The sequence below is a fragment of the Microtus oregoni genome, unplaced genomic scaffold (assembly GCF_018167655.1).
Source record: "Microtus oregoni isolate MIOR12 unplaced genomic scaffold, Mior012 000049F_ref0000343, whole genome shotgun sequence".
Taxonomy (NCBI): Eukaryota; Metazoa; Chordata; class Mammalia; order Rodentia; family Cricetidae; genus Microtus; species Microtus oregoni.
In genome coordinates, this window is record NW_024543223.1 from 2,571,728 (window position 1) to 2,599,162 (window position 27,435).

At 45.3% G+C, this 27,435-nt stretch overlaps 2 protein-coding genes and 1 pseudogene across 4 annotated transcripts in view; all 3 read right to left on the reverse strand.

Annotated features, from left to right (window-relative positions):
- Positions 1-677, reverse strand: part of LOC121436453 (phosphatidylserine decarboxylase proenzyme, mitochondrial) — a 55,059-nt gene extending 54,382 nt beyond the window's left edge. Inside the window, exon 1 of one of the 2 annotated variants that reach the window (XM_041636377.1) lies at positions 579-677. In XM_041636377.1, coding sequence (XP_041492311.1) covers positions 579-643 — 65 coding nt within the window. In that variant the 5' untranslated portion in view covers positions 644-677. Of the gene's footprint in view, positions 1-279; positions 306-578 lie in introns of those variants that run through there. The other variant, XM_041636378.1, reaches the window with a different exon arrangement.
- A 1,715-nt stretch (positions 678-2,392) lies between these two features.
- Positions 2,393-2,682, reverse strand: LOC121436600 (annotated as a pseudogene).
- A 4,324-nt stretch (positions 2,683-7,006) lies between these two features.
- Positions 7,007-27,435, reverse strand: part of LOC121436436 (protein PRR14L-like) — a 73,393-nt gene continuing 52,964 nt past the window's right edge. For both annotated transcript variants that reach the window (XM_041636322.1, XM_041636321.1), the window contains exons 8-9: positions 15,523-15,594; positions 7,007-12,945 (exon numbers count right to left, since the gene is read on the reverse strand). In XM_041636322.1, the coding sequence (XP_041492256.1) occupies positions 12,669-12,945; positions 15,523-15,594 (349 nt within the window). In that variant the 3' untranslated portion in view covers positions 7,007-12,668. The remainder of the gene's footprint in view (positions 12,946-15,522; positions 15,595-27,435) is intronic.

A 27,435-nucleotide genomic window follows, 5' to 3' on the forward strand; every position in this document is an offset into this window, starting at 1 on the left:
ATTTCAAGGCCAGCCTGGGTTACAGAACGAAACTCTGTCTCAAACAGACAAAATAAATGGCATTTACAAGATCCCTCAGGTCTTGGAGCAGCCTAGGAACTTAAGGAACATAGACATTTGAGGTCAGCAGGATAAAGCCCACAATTCCACCACAGATTTTTCAGATAACCAGTCTAAACCTTTCACCTCAAAGCTTTAAAACTTTAAGACTTGGAGTGGAAATCGCTTGGTAGTGCTGTGCTCTTCCAAACCACACCATCCTGCTGCGAACGCGAATACCTGAAAAAAGGGGGTTCAGCTCCGCTTCCATTCTAGCGACTAGCAGACAGCATAATCAGTTTGTTCCACCTAGCTGGAAAGGACCAGGAGAGCCTTTAGGCCATACCCGAACTCATTTCACAGTCCACGCGGTGGCTGTGGCGCCTGCTCTTGAGCAAAGGTAAAGGTGGCTCCGTGTCATTCCTGTCCCTGTCAGACCTACTCGCCGCGAGCCCGCGACGACACATGGCTCCTCCTCTCCCCACAGCCTGGCTTGGTCCGGGCTGCCCCCGCCCCAGCAGCTTCCCGCCAGGCCGTACCTGCTCCGCCACAGCATGACTCCAGGTAGCGAGCGAACGCACCGGCGACCCCCTGACGCCGCCATCTCGCCTACTCCTAGGCGGACACGCCCCCTTCCGCCCTCGGACGCACGCCTGCGTCGTCACCGGACCAATCAGGAACGCGAAGGCCTGGGCCCGGAAGTCTGAGTGCTGCGCCCTTGGCGTGTGTGCTGACCTGCGCTTGACGCTGGTGGTTGAGCCGCTCCTGCACCCAAAAAGTCTGAGCCATCCTGTGCTCTGTGTGTGCGTGCCACCTGTCTCCGGGCGCCCACGGAGTCCAGAAAAAGGCGTTGAGTCCCCTGGAGCCGGGAGTCTTCCATTCTCACGTCACTGCTGTGCTGGCTGCCCGGGGCTCTGGAGGGCGAGGGGCTTGTATGAATGCAGAAAGCTGTCAAGCTAGGCTCCTGGTGTCATGGTGTTTGCTCCCGTCCTTTTCAGTTGTGAGGGGGAAATGATCTTTCAGTGGTACCTGACACTTTTCTAAGCACTTACTTGGAGACCTGCAACCAGCCCTTGGATATTACTCTCATTTTAAAGAGGTCGGCGAAGTTAAGATGTTGTTCAAGGGCGCATTATTAGGCAAAGGGCTCACAAATTGTATAATAGAAAACCCAGTATTTCTACGTCAATGACATCGAAAACCATTTTTTTCTGAACTTTTCCCCCTCTTTTTAAAGCCCTAGAAAAATGGTTGAACTTGGGTGCAAAAACTGTAGGATGGAAGCCCCGATTTTTTCTTTTGCTAACCTTGTCTTCGCTAGATATTTGACACAGGAAGATATGCTAATTAGTGTTGAGATTATTTCTGTGTAGTTACTTAAATTCAGTTGTAGTAAAACCAACCACTAAAAAGAACCTGCAAGACACAGGTTTGGTATTAGAAGAGAGACATCTTCCTACGTTGTGGTTTTGCTGTTAGTATGGAATTGAGTGTTGTAATTCAAAGGGATGAGGTAAATTATTTCAAAATGATGCTGGAATCCCAGCTCTCTGGAGTGTCCTGAATCCCAGGTCAACCAAGGCTACATAGACTTTTTTTTAAAAGCCTTATGTAACACAGTGGCTATACCACACAATGATTATACATCATTTGAATTTTTTCAATTCTTTTGAAAACATGGAGTAAATATACTGTATACACCTTTTTTTTAAAAAAAAAAGGAGCAAAACTAAAAACACTATTATAATAAAAACAAATGAAGACCGGAGAGCTGACTCAGTGCTTAAGAGCACTAGTTGCTCTTTCAGCGAACCCAGTTCGATTCCCAACACTCACATGGTGGCTCACAACTGTCTATAACTTCAATTCCAGAATATCCCATCCTCCTCTGGCCTCCAAGGGCACCAGGCATGCAAGTTGAGAGCAGACATACATGTAGGTAAAACATCCATACATATAAAAAAATTAAATTTAAACATTAAAAACGTATATATGTAAAAAAATGAATTCGACTTAAACTTTATACTAAAATGGGATCCAAGACCTGCACTTCAAACTGTATAGAGTGCTGGTGAGATGGCTTAGTGGGTAAAGGCCTTGTTAGCAGGCCTGACCACCTGGACCCACGTAGTGAAACACTAACATTGACTGGAAAGTTGTTCCGTGTGAATTTATGTGCACATACACACACACACACACACACACACACGCATGCTTTTCGAAAGCAAAACTTAAAAACGCACAATGGAAAACTAAACTTTTTTATTTTATGTGACCGTATGTGCTGGTTGGTTGGTTGGTTGGTTTTCTGTGCCACGGCAACATTTATTGGGAGCAGGGGTGGGGGTGAGGATCAGTCCTTCTTGGCCTCTGTCTTCCTCATGGCAGCCAGCACAATGCTCAGCTCCTCCGGTTGTTCTTGGCGCCTATGTAAGTGCCCACCGTCCTCTTCTTGATGACCTTGCATCTCCATGGCACGCTGTTCGTAGGGCGCGAAGCCACACACCTCCTGGATCATGTACCACAAGAACTTGGTGTGCTTTGTGAGGTGCCCGCCTGTCAGCTGTGCCTTGACTTGCTGATGTTCTTAGTCACCTTGTGACTCTTGTTGAGACCCACAGCCATGAGGTAGCGCAGGGCCATGGCTGCTGTTCTCCGAGGCCGCAACAGGAAGGGTACTGGTTAGTTTTTATTGTCAGCTGAAGGCAGACTAGAGGAACTCCAGAAGAGGGAACCTCAGTTGAAGAATCGGCCTCCATCAGATGGCCTGTGGGCATGTTCCTGGGACAGTTTCTAGATCGTTGATTGGTGAAGGAGGGTCCAGCCCACTGTGGTGTTGGATCATTGGGCAGGTGGTAGCTGAGCAAGCCAGAGGAAGCAATCCAGTAAATCATTCCTCTGGTTTCTGCTACAGGTGTCTCCTCTTGACGTCTCATGATCATAGGCTCTAACCTGTAAAATGTAATAAACCCTTCTCCCCAAGTTGTTTAAGGTCATGTGTTGTTTGTTTGGTTGGTTTGTTTTGTTTTGATTTTGATTTTTTGAGACAAGCTTTCTCTGTGTAGCAGCTCTGGCTGTCTTGACACTTGCTTTGTAGACCAGGATATAGTCATGTTTTAATCACAGCAACAGAAAGCAAACTAGAACAATGTGTGTGCATGAGTACACACACACACACACACACACACACACACACACACAATCATCTGTACCTCTGTGGTGGAGCCCAGAAGAGGGCATTGGATTCCTTGTCATTGGAGTTCTGGGGAGTTTGAGCTGCTCAGTGTAGGTGCTGGGAATCAAACTCAAGCTCTCTTGAAGAGCACCATGCTCTTAACCACTCAGCTATCTCTCTAACCCCTAAGATTTTATTTTATTTTATCTATTTATTTATTTAGTTTTAGTTTTTTGAGACAGGGTTTCCCTGTGAAGTCCTGGCTGTTCTGGAACTCACTTTGTAGACTAGCCTGGCCTTGAACTCACAGGGATCCCCATACTGCTGCCTCCTGAATGCTGGGATTTAAATGTATGCACTACCACTCACTGCCTAATTAACCTTTAAGAAAATTTATATACTGGATTTGACAGTGACTTTCTGGCTATAACACCAAAAGCACAGGGAACAACAATAACAAAAAAGGTAACAGAACTTCAAAATTAAAAAGCTATTTTTTGCATCTATTAAGCATGTTATTTTTCTCAGTTGTATTAGTATGGCAAATTTACATTTTATTTTATGTGCCTATATATTATTAGTACATGTTTGTATATGCACCACATGCATGTATGGTGTCCACAGAGAAGATGCCAGATCCCTTGGAGACAGAGTTACGGATGGATAGTTGTGAACCATCCTGTGGGTGCCGGAAACTACCTGGGCTCTTTGTAGGAGCACCAAGTATTCTCAGCCACTGAACCATCTCTCCAGCCTCTATTTTTTTTAAAGATTTATTTTTATTATTTTAAATTATATGTCTGTGTATAGGTCTGTCACATGCATGCAGGTGCCCACAGAGGCCAGAGAAGTTGCATACCCCCAGGACTGGAGTTTCTATGTGAGGCGCCTCACATGGGTGCTAGGAATCAAACCCAGGTCTTCTGGAAGAACAGTACATGCTCTTAGCTGCTGAGCCAGCCATGTCTCCAACTCTCAGATTTTATTTTCTGAGTCAGGGTGATGATATGTAGCCCAGGCTGGCCTGTGAGTGTGTAACCTAGACTGGTCTTGAAGTCATGATCCTCATACTCAGTTACCTAAGTACCAGAGCTACAGGTGTGACCCACCGTGCATAGTTTGCCTATTGAGATAAAACTCACATAGCTCCCTTTGGGGGCCATTTGCTTTCAAACCAACACACCAGCTATTATTTGTGTTCATTCTCTAATGGTTACTCTAGAGCAGTGGTTCCCAACCTTCCTAATGCTGAGACCCTTTAATACAGTTCCTCATGTTATGGTGAGCCCCAACCATAAAATTATTTCATTGCTACTTCATAACTATAATTTTGCTACTGTTATTAATCATAATATAAATATATGAGATGCAGGATGTCTGCCATGTGACCTCTAAAGGAGTCGTGTCCCATAGGCTGAGGACTGCTGCTCTGGAGATAAGCACATGTGTATGTGACTTAAAGATGACCTGAGGGTATCTCAGTTTGTCTTACATTGTTGTGGTAAAGAACATGACCAAAAGCAACCTGGGGTATAAAGTGTTTATTTGGCTTACAGGTCACAATCCGTCATCAGAGAAAGCTACAGCAGAAACCTAGAGGCAAGGACTGAAGCAGAAGCCACAAGGGAACACTGCTTACTGACTTTCTTCCCATGGCTCGCTCAGCTGGCTTTCTTACATACCCAGGGAACCAGCTGGTAACAGGGTGACACCATCCACAGGGGTTTGGGCCCACCCACATCAATCATTAAACAATGTGCTTAATCCTTGATAAATCATTTTCCACAGGAACCCAATTTGAATTTTAACTTCAGAAAACTCTGGATTTTTCTGTATACAAGAATCAACTCAATTACTATCAGAGAAGAAATTCTCCAGTCAAATTTCAAGTGTGTGTGTGGGGGGGTGTATGTGTGCATGTGAGTGGGCAATCTCCTGTGTGTGTGTATGGAGGTCACAGGTCAATGTTCGGTATCTTTCATCTATCACTCTCCACTACATATTTTTTTAATCGGGGTCTCTCGTTGAACCCAGGGATCACAATTTTGGCTAGCTAACCTCCAAGATCTGCCTTTCTCAACTTTTCCAGTGGTAAAGACAGATTCATCCTGCTGCCCTCAGCTGTTTCGTGGGTTCTGGGAACTGACCTCAGGAACTCATGCTTGCCTGTAAGCAGTTTACCCACGGAGCCATCTCAATCCTCCAATCACATTTCTATGATGGCTTACTCTAGAGCTGTCTACCAACCCAAGAACACCTCAAAAGCCAAATATGTGTAAACTTACTATCATTATGGCCAAATGTCTAAGACAGAAAGAGGAACGTTGACTTTGGCTTGAGGTTGTTTCAGCTTGGCCATTGCTTTGAACCTGTGGTGGTATGCACAATACACCACAGTGACAGCATATGACAGAAAAGACCTGCTGAACTCATGGTGACAGAAGTCAGAGACATCCCTTTCAAGGGCACAGCACCTTGAGGGACTGACTTCTTCCTCTATGCTCTACCGCTTGTTCGGCCATCTTCCCCTGGGCCATAGGCTAAGACCAAGCTTTTCTGGCCTTGGGGGACAATGAAGATACAGCAGTAATCATAATCTAGAGGCTAAATATTAAGCATAGTGTTTGGATTGTAGATTATTTGTGGAGTGATAAAAAGGGAGAGAGAGGAAAAGGGAGAGGGCAGATAAGGTACTGAAGGGCAGCTAATGTATGCAGTAAGACGAGACAGGGCCTGACAGCCTAGTAGGGGTTTGGTCATGGGTGTAATTCTTGAGTTCTTCTGAACCTGACTGGAATCAAATGAACAATGCCAATCCTTATTAATGACTTTGCTTTTGTTTGTTTAGTTTTTGGCTTTTTGTATTACTGGGAACTGAACCAAGGGCCTGGTACATTCCAGGCACACACTCTACAACTTCACTATTAATTATGGATGGGTGAAAATGTGGGTGTTTGTTATTCTGTATTTCAGAAAGGAAGGAAGGAAGGAAGGAAGGAAGAAAGGAAGGAAGGAAGGGAAAGAAAGGTGGGGGGAATCTTATACAAGTATCCAATTTTACCATCATGACATGTATACCTAAGTAGGTGACTCCAATTTGATGCCACGTCCAGCAAGCCAATCAGATGGTGAAGCCTGCAAGTGCAGGTCTGCTTCCAGAACTGCACAGAGCCAGACACTGTGTTATGCAAACAGGAACAACCACTATACAGGCTCTTCAGGGAATGACAAGGAATGAGAGAGTTAACGGTCTTCAAATGAACTCGGGCCAGTCTGTGCAGCCGTTATATATGGGAAACCTTTTCTGAGGGCCAGCCCCTGGTTCTGCACAGGGACATATTCTAAGAAATGTTTAGGTGATTTCTTTGTGTAAATGTGTAAATGCTACATTATGAACACAAACAGTGCATTTACACAAAGCTAGATGGTAGAGGCCTGTCATTCAGTGTGGCTGCTTTCAGGAGGGAGGCCTAGGTGGAACTGGAGATGGAACCTGAGACACTACACACGCAAGGCAACTGCTTTCTCACTGAACTACGTTCCTGACCTCGTGTGGCCTCTTGAGGCACCACACATGGGATGCTGGGGTTGTTGCTGTTGTCCAGTAAGCTTTCTACTCACACATCTCCGTGAGCTCGAGGCCAGCCTGGTCTACATAGTGAGTTCCAGGCCAGCCAAGGCTACACAGTGAGACTGTCTCTCAATCAATCAATCAATCAATCAAAACAAGAATATACTCTACGACAATAAAAACTTACATAGATCAGTAAGCCATTTATTAGCACTATTAAGTATGCACTATACACAGTTGTGCTACATTTTTACATGACTGCCACACACTGGCTTGTTTGCACCAAGACCTGAGTCATACTCCGCATTACATCATGACAGCTGTGACCTTGATGGGCCACAGGAATTCTTCAACTCCATTACTATCTTATGGTAATATGCAGTTTATTATTGACCAAAATGATGTTTAGGCAGCAAACAGCTGTAAATATCAAACATTGTTCTAGATACCAAAGAGGCCAGGAGGGACTAGAGCCAACAAAATAAGAGGTCCTGACACGGAAGAGCTTGTATTACAGCTGTTAATACAGACGGGGGGTGCTGAGAGCTTGTATTACAGCTGTTAATACAGACCGGGGGGTGCTGAGAGCTTGTATTACAGCTGTTAATACAGATGGGGGGGTGCTGAGAGCTTGTATTACAGCTGTTAATACAGATGGGGATGCTGAGAGCTTGTATTACAGTTGTTAATACATACGGGGGGTGATAGGGTAGGGGCCATGAAATGGGAGGGAACCACGTTCAAGACCAAGGATCTGAGAGTTTCAAGATCTGAATGACGGATGGAGGCAAGCGTGCAGGATGTGAGGGAGGTGCGGCCCTTGCACAGGAGCAGCAAGCACACTGCTGAGTTGGGAGCATGTCCAAGCCGCTCCCAAACACCAGGCCCAGGCGGAAGCCCGTTCACACGGTTTCCACCACTTTGCGAGGGGTGAGGAAAGCAGCAGCGGCTGCTGAGGACAAAGGGGCACAGAGACTTAAGAAAGACGCTATGAAAAATTCACCTCCAGTCCTGGAGCTCAGAAAACTAGGACTTTTCCAGAACATTTCTTGAGAGAAGTTCCAGAAGGACTGTACAAGTGTGTTTTCTCCCCTTCATCTAAACTCATCTGGAGAAGTCTTACATCAGGATTGGCGCGCTAACTCAGGAACCATGATGAGGTATGGTTAGTAACAATGAACAATGCCTTACTTGAAGATTAGCTGTGTGTAGGTAAGAGCTCTTGGACATGCAGCAGCACAGCCATCAGATAGGACACTTCCCTAGCTGAAAGCACAGTATGGATGGAGTTCCTTGCTGCTCAAGCTCAGAGTTCAAGAGGCAAATGAGGCACTGCTTTTGCTTGGTGAGAGAAAAGCACCCCAGGAAGCTAATGCTTTCACTGCACGGTTATGAACTGGTCAGGTCATTCAACTAGGAGGCCAGGGTAGAAGATGAGGCTGTCTCAAAACTAAACGAATGGAGCCTACTGCATTTCCACTCTTGCTTCAGACAGTCCCGACAAAGGAAATATTTTCACCAGAGAATTTACAAGCACACTGGCTCCTCTGTCCTGGGAGAAAGTGAGATGCATTAATAACTAGTTTTATTTTGAGATGGGACCTCACTCTACTGCCCAGGCTAGCCTTGAACTTGTCTTACTGGAATTACAGGCACAAATCACCACACCTAGCCCACTGCAGTTTTCTATAATCCCAACAGGCTAACGCAGGAAGATCGTGAGTTCGGGGCCAGCCAAGGCTATGAGATGAGCAGAACCCTAAATGGAACTCAGATTTATTTTGGCCTTATGGTATGTGAGGCTACATAGTAAGATCCTGTTTCAAATAACACACTCCTACTGCCAAAAACAAAATTCACAACCCAAACACTTCATCAGTGATTCACTTTAACTGGGTATGACTGCTCCAAAGGACTGTTTCTAGTACCAGTCTCTCTGGGGAAGGGATGACTGGCCACTTCCCTAAGCTCTGTGAGCCTCTGGAAGCTACCCAAAGTTCCAAACATGTGCTGAATAGAGGGCAGGTTCGGGGAAAGGATGGCTACTCTGGAATGGATGTTTGATACAAGGCTCTGGAATGTCAAATTAAAACAACAACAACCTAACCTTTAGATCATTTACTGACAAGAATCTGAATCTATTACCAAGTCCTAAGAACAAAATAACCTTGACAATTATCTGAGAAGTTTTCAAGAAAAATTTATTTCATAAATTAATTCATGTAACAGTGGGCATTTAGAGTCACAAACTATCGAACAGAAAAGGAACTGTAGGGGCATCATGTATACCAGCATTACCAAAGATGGACACATTTCACTGAACTATTAGCCATGATAACAGAGGAACACATGAGACAGCAACCAACAGCTCAAGGGGGCCTCTTGTTGAGAATTCAAATCCAATTCAACACCAGAGTCTTGTAGGGACAGAACAAGCCTCGAACTCAGCTCGCTGTGCTGGATGGTGGCTATGAGGACCCCAGCTTCACAATCAAGATAGCTTTTGCTGCTCAACTTGTGCTAAAAGGGAATATTAATTATGATTTGAACAAAAGTCTCCCTTCCTAGCCAGTTCTATGCAGAAGTTCAGTTCAGGAAAGCAGCCCTCTCCTGACAGGAACCCAGGGGAGGTCATTCCACACCTCTGGCCAATTCTTTACACTTTGGATACAGCCACCCATAATGTGGTCATTAAAAAGGCCCTTTTCATGATACCAGGGGAAAGCTGTAGAAACAAAACAAGGGGACTAAAGAAAGCACCAGCTGCATACTCCCTTCCCCCATGGGCAGGAGGAAAGCACCATGACCTAAGTTGTCTTGTGCAGATCTTAATGCTCATGGGACAGAGGAGGTGGAGCCCTGGCCATCCTGGGAGACCAAGGACTGTGTCCACTTGGCTGCACTGCAGCCCTGGACCTGCTGCCACAGTCCTGCAGACTTGCTGCTGTTCTTAGCCTGGTGGGCAGAGGATATGCCCCAGGGGAAGGATGCCCACGGAGTGGGATCTAGAATTGACCTCAGGTTGGCTCTGGAGCCCTCACAAAAGACCCTTTCAGGCAAAATGTGAAAAAAAAAAAGTCATGATTTTCACAGCTCTTGGAGGAGCACAAAGTTTAGGATTCACAGCATGAGTTTCCGAGCTCGTCAAAGCTCGAGTAAGGCAAAGCTACACATCTTTCTACTGCGCCTCCCTCGCAGTCGGCTCTTCCAGCAGGGGCAGCAGGGAAGACAGACACAATCTGCGTTCACAGGTGATGAGGGACATCTAGACAAATGGAGGGAAAGACTGAACAGAGAGTAGGGAGAGAAGATGAGAGGCACTAACGGGAGGGAAGGAGGCTGCTACAGCTAGAAACCGAAACACAGCAAAGGAAATGGGCTGAAACCTGGTTGGAGCTGAGGTCTCTCTCCTTTCTCCATAACCTTAACTTCTGGAGCTGAGCGCTACTAAGTTGTGCTTAATGGCAGTTTCTATCACTTGGGGTGAGAGCTCCCCACCCTCAGAAATTCCAACTCCCAGCCCAAAACAGATCTGTAGTTCCGGCTGGTGACATCCCAACCACCCGTTATCTCCCATCATGCTCAGGTTCCAAGTTTGGCTTACTGTGAATCTGGACGGTAAGACAGGTGTGGCCGAGTGGGACCTACTCAACGAGTAAACTTCTCTTAGCTCTGAAGTAGAAGAGCCTTTGCCAAGGGAAGGCCGAGAACTGCAGTTTCCCTCCTAGGACTGCCCAGGACTATGGTGGAGCTGTGTCTCTCCAGTCCTGCTAACAGTCCAGGCCAGTGCAACCCTTGTCATAGGCAAATTTGGAAGCTCTGTCATGCTGCTGGTGCCACAGTTGTGCACACCTCACCTTTTGTCTTCTGGGTGATCTGGATGCCCTAGTGACCCTGGTGGTGAAACTGGTCAACGGTCGTTTACTGCCTGCTAGCTTGCAAGCTGTCTAATGTACAGATGTATTTGTGGCACAATGTGTAGCCCACTCCACTTCCTGCAGTCACATGACAGAGCTCAGAAGCACAGAGTACCTTAGAATCCTGCCCCAAGAAGGGAGGCGTTAGGGTCAACACAGACCACATCTGTACGGTCTGGGAAACATGGCTAAGACAGGGATCTGCACACAACACTGAGGGCCAGCGTGTACACTAGCCCACACTCTTCTCAACCAAGGGGTCATGACCTTCAAAGACTCCACAGAGAAGCAGCTGTGTGCTAACTTATTTAACGACTGAGGTGGTGAAGGTCATGGTACATTTTCCCTCTGCTCATGTCTATTTTTCTGTTCCAGTGTGGCCTAGCCCATCAACCTACAAAGGATAGGCACGTGAAGACCACAAGCCTGCACCCCTTCTCCCCAGCCAGGGAATGAAGGAATTCTAGGAGCGGTGACTAACATTCAGCACAGCACCACACACTCTCCTCTACAGACAGAAAAACGTCCCTGGACAGAGCTAGGAGCATGGCAAGAGGTGACCGGCACCCAATGGCTAGGAGGAGCAGCCTACTCATCAGGCAAGAATGCTAACTATCTGTACGTGAACTGTGGGGTAGACAGAAAGAGTAGGAGATCCTGGAATGAGAAAACACAAGGTGAGCCTTGGAGAGCATGGTGAGGGCACAGTGGGAAGATGACTCTGGGGCTGCTGCCCAGACAAGGCAGCCTACTGCCTGCAGACTCCTTGGATACAAACTGAGAAACTGCGCTACTTCCAGCATGTGAACCATTTCCAGTAGGTTTGGCAAAGGACCAGACTATGTGAGGCTCTCGCAGAGGCAACTGGCTCTGGGATGTCGGGGTCTTGCTGGAGGGATGGCTCGCTGGGTCTCATCTATCCATCAGCTCTCTCCTACTCCTGAAGCAGGCACTCAAGCAGCTGCAAATGCGCCGGGCCAGCCTCTGTCACCACTGTCCCAACTTTGCCATATACCAACATTTCACAGAAAACCACACTCAACCTTAATCTTTTTGAGAGCTCTGCTTTTACATATGCCACTAAACAGCTACGTGTACTAAGTGGGCAGGACGGAGGAGGAGGATGAAAAGAGCTTCCTTCAATGAGCTACATGAGAAGCTGGAGACGGGGAGGGGCTGCCTGAAACATAAATGGGGACACTCCCCATCCATGTGCTGATCAAATGCCTGTCATATACTCTCTTAAGACTTGTATCGCCTTTCTCCTTAATGTCTTACAAAGTGTTTTAAAATCACATTTAGAGACCCCAAACATGCAGCATACAAAAACAAAAAAGAAAAAAATGAAAATTATCAACACTAACATTAAAAAAGTGCAACTTACGTTGGGGCCTGGATGGGCTCCTCTGGCACTAGTGACCCACACTCACAGATGGGAGAAAAGATGGGGCAAAGCCACAAACACACAAACACACATTCTCTCAGTCTAAAGGTCCTGGGCAGAGATCAGGAAACACACCAGTTCATTCTTCTCAATCACTGAAAAGAGCTGGTGGGAACACACAGGCCAATTGGCCAGGTGCCCCCCAGGCCGGGTTTCTATGTCTTGGTCGAGCAGCACCATAAACAGAGGAACTTCATGTGGATGCACAAACACCGAGTCCTTAGATCCCTAGTGTTGCTTAGGATGTGTGGTTTCTTCCACCTGTGATGGGAGAGACAGGAAGGAGGTGGCCTGATATCATTCAGGACCATTCCCAGGAGAAAGGGAGCATTCCTGAGGCTCTATACTCAGCAGTAGAATTAGAGGACCCTTCTTCACCAGCTTCTAAAAAGGCTGCACCTTGAAATAAGTAAAACTTCATGGACTGGGCATTGTTGAGTGGTTTAGGCATAGGGCAAAATCAGGGAACCTATTCCAGGGAGATCTAAAAAGATCCAGCATGGAGACCCGGCTGCAGCATTCTCAGCAGCTCGCTGACTGCTCCAGCTCCTCCTCCTTGGCAAAGAAAGTCTCCAGTTCCAGCAGCTTCTGGATCAAAAGCGCATCCAGCTCTCGAGTCTGTAGAGCCGCCTTCTGGGCCCTCGTGAAGCTGCCCATCAGCTTCACTTTCCCTCGAGCGCGTCTCTTTCGGGGCAGGGTAAAATCCTGGAATTCCAGAACACGCTTCCTTTTCTGCTGGCTGACGGAGACCAGTGTGCCATTTCGTTCTTTGGGTTCCTCGAAGATGGTCTCTAAACACCTGAGGATAGAGTACAACTCACAATCACCAGCGGGAACTCACAGAGCCCAGCTGGTCACCATGCAGACCAAAAGCTGCCTGTGCTGACTCCCAACTCGACTGTTTCCTATGGCCAGCAGCTATTTCCATGCATAGGAGAAATATGTGCACAAAGTGAAAAAAGTTCAAAGAGAAGGATATACAGCACAATTAAGGCTAGCTCCTCACTCCAGTATGTATAACACCACTAACTGCTGGTTTTGTGTATGTTCTCCAAAGTTAATATGTAGACACACTGAAGTAACATAGTAGACACTGGGCAAACAGCAAACCTTTTGTCACAGCCCAGGCTGGCCTCAAACTTCCTGTATAGCTAAGGATGACCTAATTTCCTGCCTCCCTGACCTCTGCCTCACAAGTATCTGGATTATAGGTGTGCTAATCTACCATACCAGGCTCTAGACAGTAAACCTTTTAATCTCTGAGAGCCATGTGGTTCTCTATCACAAAATTGTTTTGAGTTTTCCTTTTGTGAACAAAGCTATTAGCCCACAAACCATAAAAATAATAAAATGCTGGGCGGTGGTGGTACACACCTTTAATCCCAGCACCCATGAGGCAGAGACAGACGGATCTCTGTGAGTTCGAGGCCAGTCTGGTCTACAAGAGCTAGTCCAGGACAGGTGCCAAAACTACAGAAAAACTCTGTCTCGAAAAAAACCCAAAGCCGGGCGGTGGTGGCGCACGCCTTTAATCCCAGCACTCGGGAGGCAGAGGCAGGCGGATCTCTGTGAGTTCGAGACCAGCCTGGTCTACAAGAGCTAGTTCCAGGACAGGCTCCAAAACCACAGAGAAACCCTGTCTCGAAAAACCAAAAAAAAAAAAAAAAAAAAGAAAAAACCCAAAAATAAATAAATAAAATAAAACAAATAAAAACTGGTGGTTGGGGACATAGAGTCTTTGTCTAGGACACACGAGGGTCTGGGATACAACCCCAACATGGTTTTTGTTTTTTGTTTTAGTTTTTTAAAGACAAGGTTTCTCTGTGTAGCCCTGGATGTCCTAGAACTGGCTCTATAGACCAAGTTAGCCTTAAACTCAGAGATCCACCTGCCTCTGCCTCCTTAGTGCTGGGATTGAAGGTGTGCAGCTAGCACCACCCAGCTTTCAGCATGGTCATTAAAAAATAAATAAATAAATAAACCAGCCGGGCGGTGGTGGCGCGCGCCTTTAATCCCAGCACTTGGGAGGCAGAGGCAGGTGGATCTCTGTGAGTTCGAGACCAGCCTGGTCTACAAGAGCTAGTTCCAGGACAGGCTCCAAAACCACAGAGAAACCCTGTCTCGAAAAACAAAAACAAAAAAATAAAAAAATAAAAAAAATAAACTAAAAGTTAGGTTGGGCCATGGAGTTGCACTCCTTTGATCCCAGCACTCAGGAGGAGCAGAGGCAGGTAAATCTGAGTTTGAAGCCACCCTGGTCTACAGAGCCAGCTCTAGGGCATTCAGGGCTACACAGAGAAACCCTGTTTCAAAACCAACCAACAACAACAACATCAACAAAAAGGAAAGTCAGGTGTGGGGATGCAAGTCTCTAATCCCAACTGAGAGGAGGCTGAAGGAGGGTCACGTGGTTTGGGGACAGGCTTTGAGTGGGCCTAGAATTGCTAACTGGTGGTATGTATCTCCACAGCAGCAAACAGCACACTGTCGCACGTGGGGCTCCTCCTACCCATCAAAGACCCCGAAGCTTGTTTTCATTGAATACAATACTGTCTGATTCATTTTCAACAGCATGCATTATATTTCATAATAAAAATGGACCAAAGTTGAGTGGAAACCCTAGTAACGGACACTTTGGTTGTTTCCAGTTCTTTCCCATCACTCAGCAATCCTGCAATGAATAGTCTCCTGAAAATGAATGTCTTGTAGGCAGAGCCCATGTGCAAATACTGGGATAAAATGCCAGGAATCTCTTCCTTTATCCCAGATAAAACAGTCAATAACTGTCACTGCTTCAAACTGAATTTTGATCCCAAGGTGGCCAAGTGACATTTGTCTGTATTTGGGCTTGAAATCGTGGTTGAAAGAGAAATTAGTAGCGCAGACAAAGCTAGCCAGTGTATTCAGCAAACACAGCTGCAAGGTGAACATATCTATGAGCCCATAGCCCACAAAGACTTCTTGTCTATCATGTCTTGTCTATCATGTCAACCCAAACCCCCATTCTAGCTATTTCTTTTTTTTTTTTTTTTTTTTTTTTTTTTGGTTTTTCGAGACAGGGTTTCTCTGTGGTTTTGGAGCCTGTCCTGGAACTAGCTCTTGTAGACCAGGCTGGTCTCCATTCTAGCTATTTCTAAAGTCCAATACTGGGCCAGAATTGGGGGCACCTTTGGTCCCAGAATTCTCCCAAGGCAGAGGCAGGTAGATCTGTGAATTTTTCACTAGCCAAGCCTGCACAACAAGAGAACCTCACAAAGAAACCCCAACAACAAAACCCCAACCAATACCGGGCATAGCTAAATAGGACTGCCTGAATGCGAAAGATGAGGTGTCAATCATTCTAGCACCTCCCCCTTAGCCCAGCCACAGGAGTTACCTGTTCGCAGGAGGAGACTTGTAATTCTTGTTTGTATATATTTCTTCTAAACTGAACTCTTTCTTCTTTAACCTGCAAAGAGAAAAAAGAATTTTTCACGCCTGCTTTCACTTACACACTGCTTTAAGCTGAAAAGTCAAACCCTGTTCACTCCATTCCTGTGGCCAGAGCTGCAGCCGGAAGGCAGGCCACAGCACGTAGGGCAAGTGGGCGGCTACAGTTTCAGCCGGCTGTGCACACTGACTGACAGCTTTTTCTGGCTCATTTTGGGTTGAGGCACTTCCTCCTCTGAAGTGCTGGGGTTACAGACAAGAGCCTGCATCCAGCTGCTTTCTCTTCCAGCAGCAGTGCTGACCTCTGACACTGACTTGGCCACCCAGTTTTTTAATATTCTTATTTATGGCTTAGAAATTATAAGCTTTACTGGCTGGCAAGAATTTAATGAACACAATAAACTTTTGCTGGGTTTATTTTTATTCTATTATTTAAAAAATTATTTTATGGCCAGGTGGTGGCGCACGCCTTTAATCCCAGCACTCAGGAGGCAGAGGCAGGCGGATCTCTGTGAGTTCGAGGCCAGCCTGGTCTACAAGAGCTAGTTCCAGGACAGGCTCCAAAGCTACAGAGGAACCCTGTCTCAAAAAACAAAAAAATAAAATAAAATAATTTTATGTATGTGGGGGTTTGCCTGCATGTACATCTACACACTATGTGCCTGTCTGGGACCTGAGCAGTCAAGACGAATCCCCTGGAAGTGGAGCTATCGTTGTGAGCCACCACGCGGGTGCTGAGAATGGAAGCCAAGTCATTTGCCAGTGCTTTTAACAACTGGTCAATTCTCCAGCCCTTAAGAGATCTTTTTTTTTCTTTCTTTCTTTCTTCCTTCCTTTTTTTTTTTTTTTTTTTTTGAGGTTTCTCTGTTTAGCTGACTGTCCTGGAACTCACTCTGTAAACCATCCTGGCCTCAAACTCACAAACTATCTGCCTGCCTCTTGAGTGCTGGGATTAAAGGTCTGAGCCACCAAATCTGGCCCTAAGCCTTTAAATACATTTTATTTTTAACAGGTGAAATGGCTCAGAGATGGTCTTCTAATTTCAGATGCATGCCATAGCACATGTGTGCCCATACACAAAATAAATACGTGTAGAATAGTTTTTCAGTTATATTTTCCTTGGAAACAAGGGTGTGTTCTGTTGCCCAGGATGACCTTAAGCTCCTTTGAACCTTCACCTCTGAAGGGGATGAACTACAGGAGCATGCCACTCCACCAGCGGATTTCCTTTCTATCTGTACGGTGATGAGGGTGCCTCCCAGGGCTGTACACACAAGTGTGAGTGTGCTCTTATTTACTTATTTATTTGTGGAGATAGTGTTGGTATTAAAGGCACTACCATCACCTGCCTAGCTTCAAGCTTTTGATTACATCAACCTATTGCTGGAATTACAAGTATAAGCACTACAGAGTCATATCTTTTTGTTTTATTTTTGAGACAGGGTTTCTCTGTGTAACAGTCCTGGCTGTCCTGGAACTCAGAGATCCACCTGTCTCTGCCACTATTGGGATTAAAGGTGTGTGCCGCCACCACCACCACCACCACCACCCTGATCAGTGATGTCTTTTTAGCAATGATTGTCTGGATGTACTAGCTTATCCAGTCCCTACTAAATAAAGTACATGCTTCTTACATCTAGGTTTAGACGGTTACAAATAGAACCAATGTAAATGTCTGTGAAGTTTTGTGGTATATACCTTCCCAACTTGTGAACAAAAATCTCTGGATTATGACTGCTGTAATGTGTGGTTAGTCTGTTTAATTCTGAAGACACTGCACGCTACCCAGCAACGCGGTCAAATTCCTGCTGCTCTGGTGCCCGGCTAGCATTGGTTCTGCATTTGTCCTTACTGTAAGGTACAACTCCCCAGTGACACACCACACCAGGGGCCTTTCAAGAGTGTATTCCTATTGGTTTCTTCTTTGACACCATGTCAGTTCAGGAATTTTGCCCATTTTTTTATTTCTTTTTCTTTTCTTTTCTTTTTTTTTTTAAATTTTCGAGACAGGGTTTCTCCGTAGCTTTTTTGGTTTCGGTCCTGGAACTAGCTCTTGTATACCAGGCTGGCCTCGAACTCACAGAGGCCTGCCTCTGCCTCCCGAGTGCTGGGATTAAAGGCGTATGCCACCACCGCCTGGCTTTTGCCCATTTTCTAATTGGGATGTTCATTTTCTTACTGAGTTTTGAGTTCTTTATGGTCTGAGGATAAAAACAAAGAGGAATGGACATTGCCTGCTCATGCAGTAAGGGCTTGGGTTTGGTTCCAGCACCACTGGGCAGGGAGAGGGAGGAGCTGCGTATTTTGGATAATAGTCCTTACTTAGATTCCTTAAACTAAATGTATGTACATTTTGCATCTTTTTTTTCTCCAAAATTTTAGTCTTCTAATTTTCTATCAACCATCCACCAATCTACCTACCTACCCACCCACAAATCATCCATCCATACATCCATTCAGCCACCTAATTCTTAGCATCTGCTTTCCTTCTAGCCACCCAATTCTTATCATCCACTTTCCTACCAACCAAGCAATCAACGAGTTCTGGCTATAAAGCTAAGGCTAGCCTCACACAAAGCCCTCCTGAAAGCCTTGCAAACACTGGATTACTGGCATGTGTCACCAATGCCAGCCACTTGATATTCACTTTCTTGTTTGTAGCATTTGATGGGAGAGAAAGAAAGGCTAACTTTCCTGAAATTCAATGTATGCAAAGGCCGTAGCCTACTCCAGATTCATGCAGATTGGTAACTGTATTTGCTTGCTTTTTATTGTTGTTGTACCTACAATTAGATCTTTGGTTTATTCTCATTTAACTTTTACATGTGGAAATCAAAATTTACACATAGCAACCAGCACCACTTGTTAGAAAGATTCGCTTCCCCACTGAATGGCCATGATACTTTTGTTGAAATCCATCCATTTTAGAAGTAAACTTCTGGCTTCTGTCTCATCACCTCAGAAAGTTACCCTTAGGATACTACCATACTCTCTTGATTATTGTAGCTTCATCTAACTTTGTGTTTTGTTTTAGTTTTTTGAGACAGAGTTTCTGTGATGCTTTGAAGCCTGTCCTGGAACTAGCTCTTGTAGACCAGGCTGGCCTCCATCCCACAGAGATCCGCCTGCCTCTGCCTCCCGAGTGCTGAGATTAAAGGTGTGCGCCACCACCGCCTGGCAATTTTGTGCATTTTTATAGTAAAATCTGAAGAGCATGGCATCTACCATCAAATTGCATTTGTTTTTTCAAAGAAAATCTCACCTTATAGTCCAAGCTGCCTTTAAACTCTGCTGGGACTATAGGCATGTGCCAGTACCATGCTTGGCCATTTCAACTATTTTAAATTTAACTGTTTATTTTTGGTGTGTGTGTTATTTGTACATAGACTGCATGGCTATATATTCATAGTTGTGCATGCAGAAACTAGAGGAGGACAATTGAGTCTCTTCCTCTATTTCTGTTCACCTTATTCCTTTCAGACAAGGTCTCTCAGGGAGAAAGAAATAACCAGTCATTAAGAGCACTTGTTGCGGGGCTGGAGAGATGGCTCAGTGGTTAAGAGCACTGACTGCTCTTCCAGAGGACCCGGGTTCGATTCCCAGCACCCACATGGCAGCTCACAACTGTCTGAAAATGTAGTTCCACGAGATCTGACACCTTCACACCAACGAACATAATAAAGTTAAATAAATAAATAAAAAATAAAATGTTAAAAAAAAAAAAAGAGCACTTGTTGCTCTTCCAGGACCCGAGTTCCAATTCCAGCACCCACATGGTGGCTCACAATTGTCTCTAACTTCACTTCCTAGGGATCTAATGCTCTCTTCTGTTCTGTGCAGACTCTGCATGCATATGGTGCACATACAAACATGAAGGCTAAACACTTACACATGTACACACATAATTAAGAGAAAAAAAATTAAAGACAAGCTCTTTCCCTGAACAGGAAGCTTACCATTTGGGGTAGGCTGTACAGTTATCCAGGGACTCCACCCCCAACTGTGTAGTCACGTTCAAGTTTTACTTAGGTGAGTGTTTGTTATTAAACTCAAGGCCTCATGCTTGAACAGCGTGCAATCTTCTCCACCAAGGCATTTTCCTAACCCAAGTAAACTGCATACGTAATAAGTTTAAAATAAATCAGTTCTTCTACAAGACTGTTCTAACTATTTTTTTATTTTATTTTATTAGGTATTTCAAGACAGGGTTTCTCTGTGTAACAACTCTGGCTGTTCTGGAACTCAAGAGACCTGCCTACCTCTGCCTCCCAAGTACTGTGATTAAAGGCATTTGTTACCACTGACCAGATGTTTTAATCATTCTTGGTGATTTTTTTCCCATAAGGAATTTTACAACCTAGCTGTTAATTTCTAGGGAAAAGCTGTTAGTTCTTTGACAGATTGCAGTGCATCTGAAAACCGACCCCAGATAGTTGATGCTGGTTAGGATTTTACTTTTCCAAATATTACGTGAGCTAGGTCTCTTTTCCTCTTCCATTTATTCTTACATTCTGTGCTAGCGGTAAATCTCAAGGACTGCAATTAGCCAGGCCCCAACCCCAGACTACTCTAAGGACCGTAAGGGTCGGCATCCAAGCTCTGTTCTGCAGAGAAAAGAAGCCCAAAATCAGGCCACAGAATACTGCCAATCCCAAGCCACCCTGGAAAGCTCTGTCCCAACCCCCCAAACACTACACAAAGCCTGCCCCTCCCCCCCCCCACTCAGTTCTCTCCTGAGAAGAGGCAGCTTCCATCCTGTGTCTTTCCCAGTGGATCTCGTGTGTGAGGTCTGATTGTGGCACTTCTGGACTCCTAACTGCCAGGATACTTTCCCCTCAGAGCTGTAACTAATACTTACTCGGATAGGTGCTCCTGGTGCCTGGGCTGCACTGGGAACCCACCTGTCATCTCAGGTCCACCCTTAGCAGACTCACTTCCCGGCTTACTCAGCACTCAGCGCCCCGTCCACTAGTGACAACTGGTGTACAATCTGACAGGTGTAAAAGCTTCCCTGAGACCATGGAAGTGACTGCGGAGCATTTGGTGCCCCTCTGGTCCTTTTGGAGGCAGAGGTACCCCTAGCCATGTTTTTAAAGTTATCGTTAGCCCACTTCATCTAACCTTGTTTCCCTATCCTTAGAGCTGCAATGCTGCGGCTTCTTTAGGCCCCATCAGGCTATTGATGCCCTTCCTGATGTCTTCTCCTCAGCACCCCTGGTTTCCTTTTCTCCCTTCTCAGTGACAGGCTGCCCAAATCAACCCTTCCTGGTGCTTACTTTCAGCCTACTGGCAGCTCCTACTTAACTGTTAATCGCTCTTACTCCGCTATGGGACCCCTTTTACCTCCCTATACCCAGTCTAAATCAGCCAGGAGGTTGTGGGGGTGAATGGCTTGGTCAGGGTACATGTCTCCTACTCATTAAGCAAACACTCTCAAAATAGAAAAGGATTAAGGCCCTATACCACAAATTCTCCCACCTTTTTTAAAATGGTTTTATTTAACTTTTTTATTTTATGTACATTGGTGTGAAGTGTCAGATCCTTACAATTTCACTGTGTCTATTCTCAAGAAATCTTTTAAGACTATCTTTTTTAAAAAAAGATTTATTAGGGATATAGAGTTCTGTCTGCATGTATGCCTCTAAGTCAGAAGAGGGCACCAGATCTCATTAAAGATGGTTGTGAGCCACTATGCGCTTGCTGGGAATCAAACTCACAACCTCTGGGAAAACAGCCACTTAGCCACCTCTTCAGCCCCCTTTAAGACTATTGTACCGAGGATCATTTAACTCAGTTCACTGAGTGTCATTTGACACAGTTCTCACCTCCCTATTGTACCCATCTCTTGTTTCAGATCCTGACCTCTACATAATACTCACTGAATAACACTGCCTGGCTACTTTGAAGGATGTAGGTTGTTAGTCCCTCCCAGGTCAAATTCATGACCACCAATTGTGCCCTTGCCCATTGGCCTATTAAATATCAGTATCACTCCTTACCTCTCCTGCATCCTTCTCTTTGGTACTGCTCCTCAAGGAACACACTTTATGGCACACTGGATTCCAGACTGCAATACTACCCTAACACCCAACCACTACGTCCAAACATTCACACCTTGATTCTCTGCAACACTCAAGTTTACCACCGCCTACACATTGAGTAGGCTGGGATTTGGTACCCTGAAGTTCCTTTTTCCAAAACTAGGGGTGGTACCTGGTGAGGAAGGCTCATCGGTTGCCATCACCATGTTTGTGGGAGTATGGCATGACAAATGAAGGATTCAGGACCCACCCTTTCTTGCAGTCCTGGGTATAACTGCTGGAGCAACAGGACTGACTACTGCCTTAGCTACTGACTCTCAGTTCATCATCTCCAACAGGTGGCTCAGACCATCCTTACCCTCCAGGGCCAAACAGATTCACTGGCCTCCACAGTGCTACAAAACTGTCAAGGCTGAGATTTACTAAGAGCAGAGAGAGGTGGTCTTCATCTCTTCCTCAGGGGGATGCTGCTACTGTGTCAGCTGGTCAGGTATAGGAAACATCAAGATTGGACAACTCTAGATGGCCTCAAAAAACAAAACAAAATGAAACAAAACTGCAAGAAACAGCTTGATGCCTCTGGCCAGTGGATCTAAAAAAAAAACCAACAACCAAAAAAAAAAAAAAAAACCAAAACCCAAGAAAACTTCTTCTCTAGATTTCTTCAACAGGCCCAAAATTTTTCTAAGCAGACTTTTAATCAGTTGCTATTACAGGATTACTGGCCCCCAGCTATGGAGTCAGAGGCCTATAACTCCCAATTATACCCTGTGTGTGAAAATCAAGCTTACCTCAAGGACTCTGACGCTTCCACACAAAAGGAAGTAATCTAATGATAGTGTCTCCCCCTTTCCCCAACCCATGATTATTTTTATCAATAGTAAAAAAAAAAAAAAAGAGGGGGGTGAGGGGAGGGAACATAAGTCCCTCTATGTGTGAGTGGACAGGCCCACTCCAATACTGCTGTAAGAGCCATAAAGGCTATTTCTGGCCCTTTGAGACACGGGCAGTCCAGTTCTGCCCTACAGGAAAGAAAAATAATAAAAGCACAAGATCAGGCCAGAAAATACCACTATTCCCTGAGCTTGCCCCAAGATCAGATCACAAAAGTCCACCAATCCCAGGCCACCCCGCTCCAAACCCTACATAAAGCTTGCCTCCCGCTCAGTTCTTTGGTGCTTCTTTCCTGAGAAGACCACCCTCGCGTCTTTCCTAATAAATCTCTTATGTGAGGTTTGTTGTGCAGTGTGACTCTGTAGTATTCCTTGGCTCCTGACCGCAAGGATACCTTTCTGCTATGAGCTATAACACACTAGAAATCAACCCCAGGGTCTAGTACATGCCAGACTGTCCCTGAGTTTGGATTTTCTAAAACTATAGATAGTAATAAGAAACAAAACCCCAGACAGTCCAAGTGTTGCACGCCTTTAATCCCAGCTCTGTGAAGGCAAAGGCGGATAGATCTCTGTGAGTTCAAGGCCAGCCTGATTTACAAAGAAAGTTCTAGGATAGCCAGGGTTATACAGAGAAATCCTGTCTCAGACAAAACAAAAAAAACCCCCAAATATGAATAATAGATTAAACAGAATAAAACACAATGAGTGAACAGCAGAAAACATTGAACAAAGCCTTTCAGAATAAAACAGAGCCCAAAACCGAGAGGAGCAGGGTGGAGTCGCACACGGCCCTAACTTTGTCAAAACTGCAACAAACAAACCCTCCTGCAGCATGAAGAGAACACTGAACATAGAAGTCAGAAAAGCATGTTGCTGAGATAGAACATGCCTAGCATGCATGACAGTCTGGGCTCAACTCCATCCAGCATATGAAGAAACCATTTTACGTAGCTAGTGCCATCTGAAATCTGCCTAGTTCCTCCCACTGCACTGTTCATGCTTTGGTCCACTTTTGTTGCCTCAATTGATTACTGAATTCCGGTTGGTTCCTATCTGAGGTCTTTTCAGATGTGACTGCTGCCTGCGATTCTGTGATTTTGGAGGTGGAACTGAGTTTCCCTTTCTTTTGTTTGCTTTACTGTAAGTTGTTAACAAAAGTTAACACCCTTTAAACTCTCCTTCTCCCCTCACCCCCAGACAGGGTTTCTCTGTAGCTTTGAAGCCTGTCCTGGCACTTGCGCTGTAGACCAGGCTGGCCTTGAACTAACAGAGATCCACCTCCCTCTGCCTCCGGATTTCTGGGATTAAAGGCACACACCATCACCGTAGAGATCATAATTTCTATATTGTGATAATGTAATACCAGGCTATCCTTAAATTCACAAACCCCTACCTCAGTCCTCTCAAGAGCATAAATTACAGGTACATGTCAGCCTGCCCAGCTGCTTTGAACTTAAAAATGTTTTTTTTGTTTGTTTGTTTATAATTGTTGCTAAAACAGACTTGTCTAAGTGACATTGACAAGATTTCTTCTTGTTGGCATAAAGTGGTTGGTTTGGCATCACGATGCCCCTGCAAGGGTCATAGACTTGCAAATCTGCAAACAATCTGGGGAGATGTGATTACATCAGTGCCTCTCAACCCCTTTGGGGGCGTGTATCGAACCATTCCTTCACAGGTTATGACATTTGCAAAATGACAGCTATGAAGTAGCAATGAGATGATTCTATGGTTGTGGGTGGCAGCATTAGGAATGTTGCGAACCACCTCAGCTGTCTGCCCAACCTTTAAGGTCATGATTTATTTTTGTTTTGGTTTGGTTTTTCAAGACAGGGTTTCTCCGCTTAGTACATCTGGACTGTCCTGAAACCCACTTTGTAGAACAGGTTGACCTTGAACTCACTGAGATCCACCTGCCTCTGCCTCCTGATTGCTAGGATTAAAGGTGCGTGCCACTACCGTTCAGGTCATGATTTCTATACTGTGACAACGTAATACCATAGATATGTAGTACATGGCTAAACTGTACTCATCTTGAGAGACACAGCTATTGTCTGTTGCCCCTTGCTGAAGAATAGGCTTATATCCTTCCTAAAAAAGTATGGCCCATGGCCATTGACAATTCTCCCTTTAGAGGATCATGCCTGGGATTTGAACTCAGGACCTCTTAACCACTGAGCCATCTCTTCAGCGCAAGGTTTGTGTCTTTTAATTAAGCTGTAGTTGTGTGTGTGTGTGTGTGTGTGTGTGTGTGTGTGTGTGTAACGTGTATGTAAGAGCATGGGTGGCTCATTTCATGCACCTGGATGTCAGAGAACAACTTTGTGTGTCAGTTTTCCCCTTCCGTCTTACCAAGGGTTCCAGGAGTCAACACCAAGTTGTCAGGCATGCACGAAAGCACTTCACCCACTGGGGCACTGCACTCAGGAAGTCTTTCTTTTCTCATTTGGTTTTTAATATTTACTTCTGCATTTTTAATTTTATGTGTATGTCCAAATGTATGTGGATGTACCTGATATGTATGCCCATGGAGCCCAGAAGGTACCAGGTACTCTGGAACTGGAACCACAGAGGGCTGTAAGCAACCATGTGGGTGCGGAGAATGCAACCTGGGCTCTCTGGGAGAGCAGCCACTGCTCTAACCACTAAGACATTTTTTCAGCCCCCAATTAATTTTTTGAGACAGTGATTCATACAGCCCAGCCTGGCCTTGAATTTGGTACATTGCCTAGACTGGTTTCAAATCCCTGATCCCTTCTGATCTCTACGACTGAAATGGTAGGATTATAAGCATGCACCAAAACATCCAGCCTACATATATTTTGTATCCCTAAGAGAAGGAAGAGACATCCCTTTATTCTAAATAAATGGACATTATGGGGAGAAAATTTATTCAACTTTGAAATATCTTAAATGCAAGAATTAGCTACAATTTGGGGAAGCAAGACTTATAGACAATTTACAATATAACTATAAAAACAAAACAAAACTGAATGTGCTTATGAACTAAGATGTGGCACACATACAGACCTTCTCCCATACATAGATCACAATTATAAATACTACATTCAGCGGGGCATGGTGGCTTACGCCTTTAATCCTAGTAATCAAGAGGCAGAGGCAGGTGGATTTTTGAAAGTTCGAGGCCAACCTGGTCTACAAAGAGTTCCAAGACAGTTTGAACTACCACACAGAGAAACCGTTTCAAAAATGAATGAATGAATGAACACTACATTCACCCCCAAAACACAACACCATCCCCTGTTGCAGAAGAACCTGTGGTATTACTATGTACTGTATTCTATGGTTTTACCCAGGTCCTGTGTCAAGGGCAGAAAACAGAAAATGGCTGTGTGGTTCCACACCTTTTCTTAAGTCTCAACAGAAATGAATTATGTTAAATGAAAGTCAAGGGTGCTTTTTCAGGTCCTCTCAGGAGTTGGCAAAGTCTTGAGGCATTTTTTGTCAAACTAAAACTTACCGATTTTTTTGGAAGTCCCGGGCAGAATTCTGGCCACTGGTATTTCCTGAGGCTACATCCCCATCATCAACACAGAACGCTAGCTCTCGTGGGTTCTAGGCTACACAGCTGACATCTTGGGAAATGGGTTGATACAGGTAGACTATCAGAGATGGTGCAGATCTGAACTGGAATCCACCTCCGACACTCAGATGATGGATCCCCACAAGCTATTGCTAGGGCCCTGGTTAGATGACACCAAATGGTGCTGGGCAGACCCCCCACAACATGCTACCCTGATATTTTTCCAGCTGAAGCCAGAAGCAATGCATGCTACCCTTGTTTGTTTCCTAGGAGATACTGGCACTAAACACACCGCACAGTTATTAATGTTGGATACCAGGTGCTAGCCAGTGAAGTCCTCCTGATAGAGCTTTACTGTGTTCTCAAAGCTGGCAGAGGCAAAACCTCCTCACGTGGATATCCTGTGGATGGGGCTGAGGACACTGTCACACTTAATACACATCTCTTCATTAATTTCCAGATCCAAATGTTCTTAGCTGTGGGTGGGCAAGCATCGCCAGTACCGCCCAAGCCACTTGACCTCATTTTCATGACCACCAGCATTTCCGAGCAATCCCTGCTCTTGCAGAGACTCAGGTCTGATTCCCAGAACCTACATGATAATGTACAACCATACATAAATCCAGTTCTAGGGCACCCAACACTCCCTTAAGACCTCTTTGGATACCAGGCATGCATATATACACAGATATATGCAGGAAAAGCATTCAAACACATAAATAAATGTTAAAGAATGGTTATACAATGCCATCCTGCTCTGCCAAATGTAAGCGTAGAACAAGAGCGCAGACGCAGTTATCGCCACATAGGCCTTCAGGAAAGGACAGATTTACAGACCTTGTCATCACCCTTAGTGACTGAGATGCAGGTTCCATGGTTGCCAGTGTGTGGTCCCAGCTGCCCAGGTCCAGGCTGCAGCTCGGGGCTCCGAGGAGCTCCTCATCACTTGGCAGGTGCTGAGTGAGGAGGGGTTGTGCACTCTTCTGTCAGTGCTCTAGGTAAAGGCGCTAAACAACCAACCTGGGACCCCTGTAAACCAGAACCTCAGCTTAGGGTTGCCAGCCCTTCCTGGTAGCATGGATCCAGGCTGCCGATCCACAAAAATGGCTGACCTCCTCAGAGTTCCTCCCCTTTCGCTCACTGTCAGGGTTGAGAGGGTAATGTTCTTTAATGTTGTTGTGGTCACTGGGGAGGGAGAAATATGTTTATTTTTGGTTCACATCTACTGGGTTTTTTTCCTCTTTTATGAGAGATCTCACTTCTTAGTCCTGGAACTCACTATGTAAACCCAGCAAGCTGGCCTTGAACTCAGTGATCCCACAAAGGCTGCTGGGATTAAAGGTATGTGCTACCATGCCCAACTATGTGCAATTTATTTT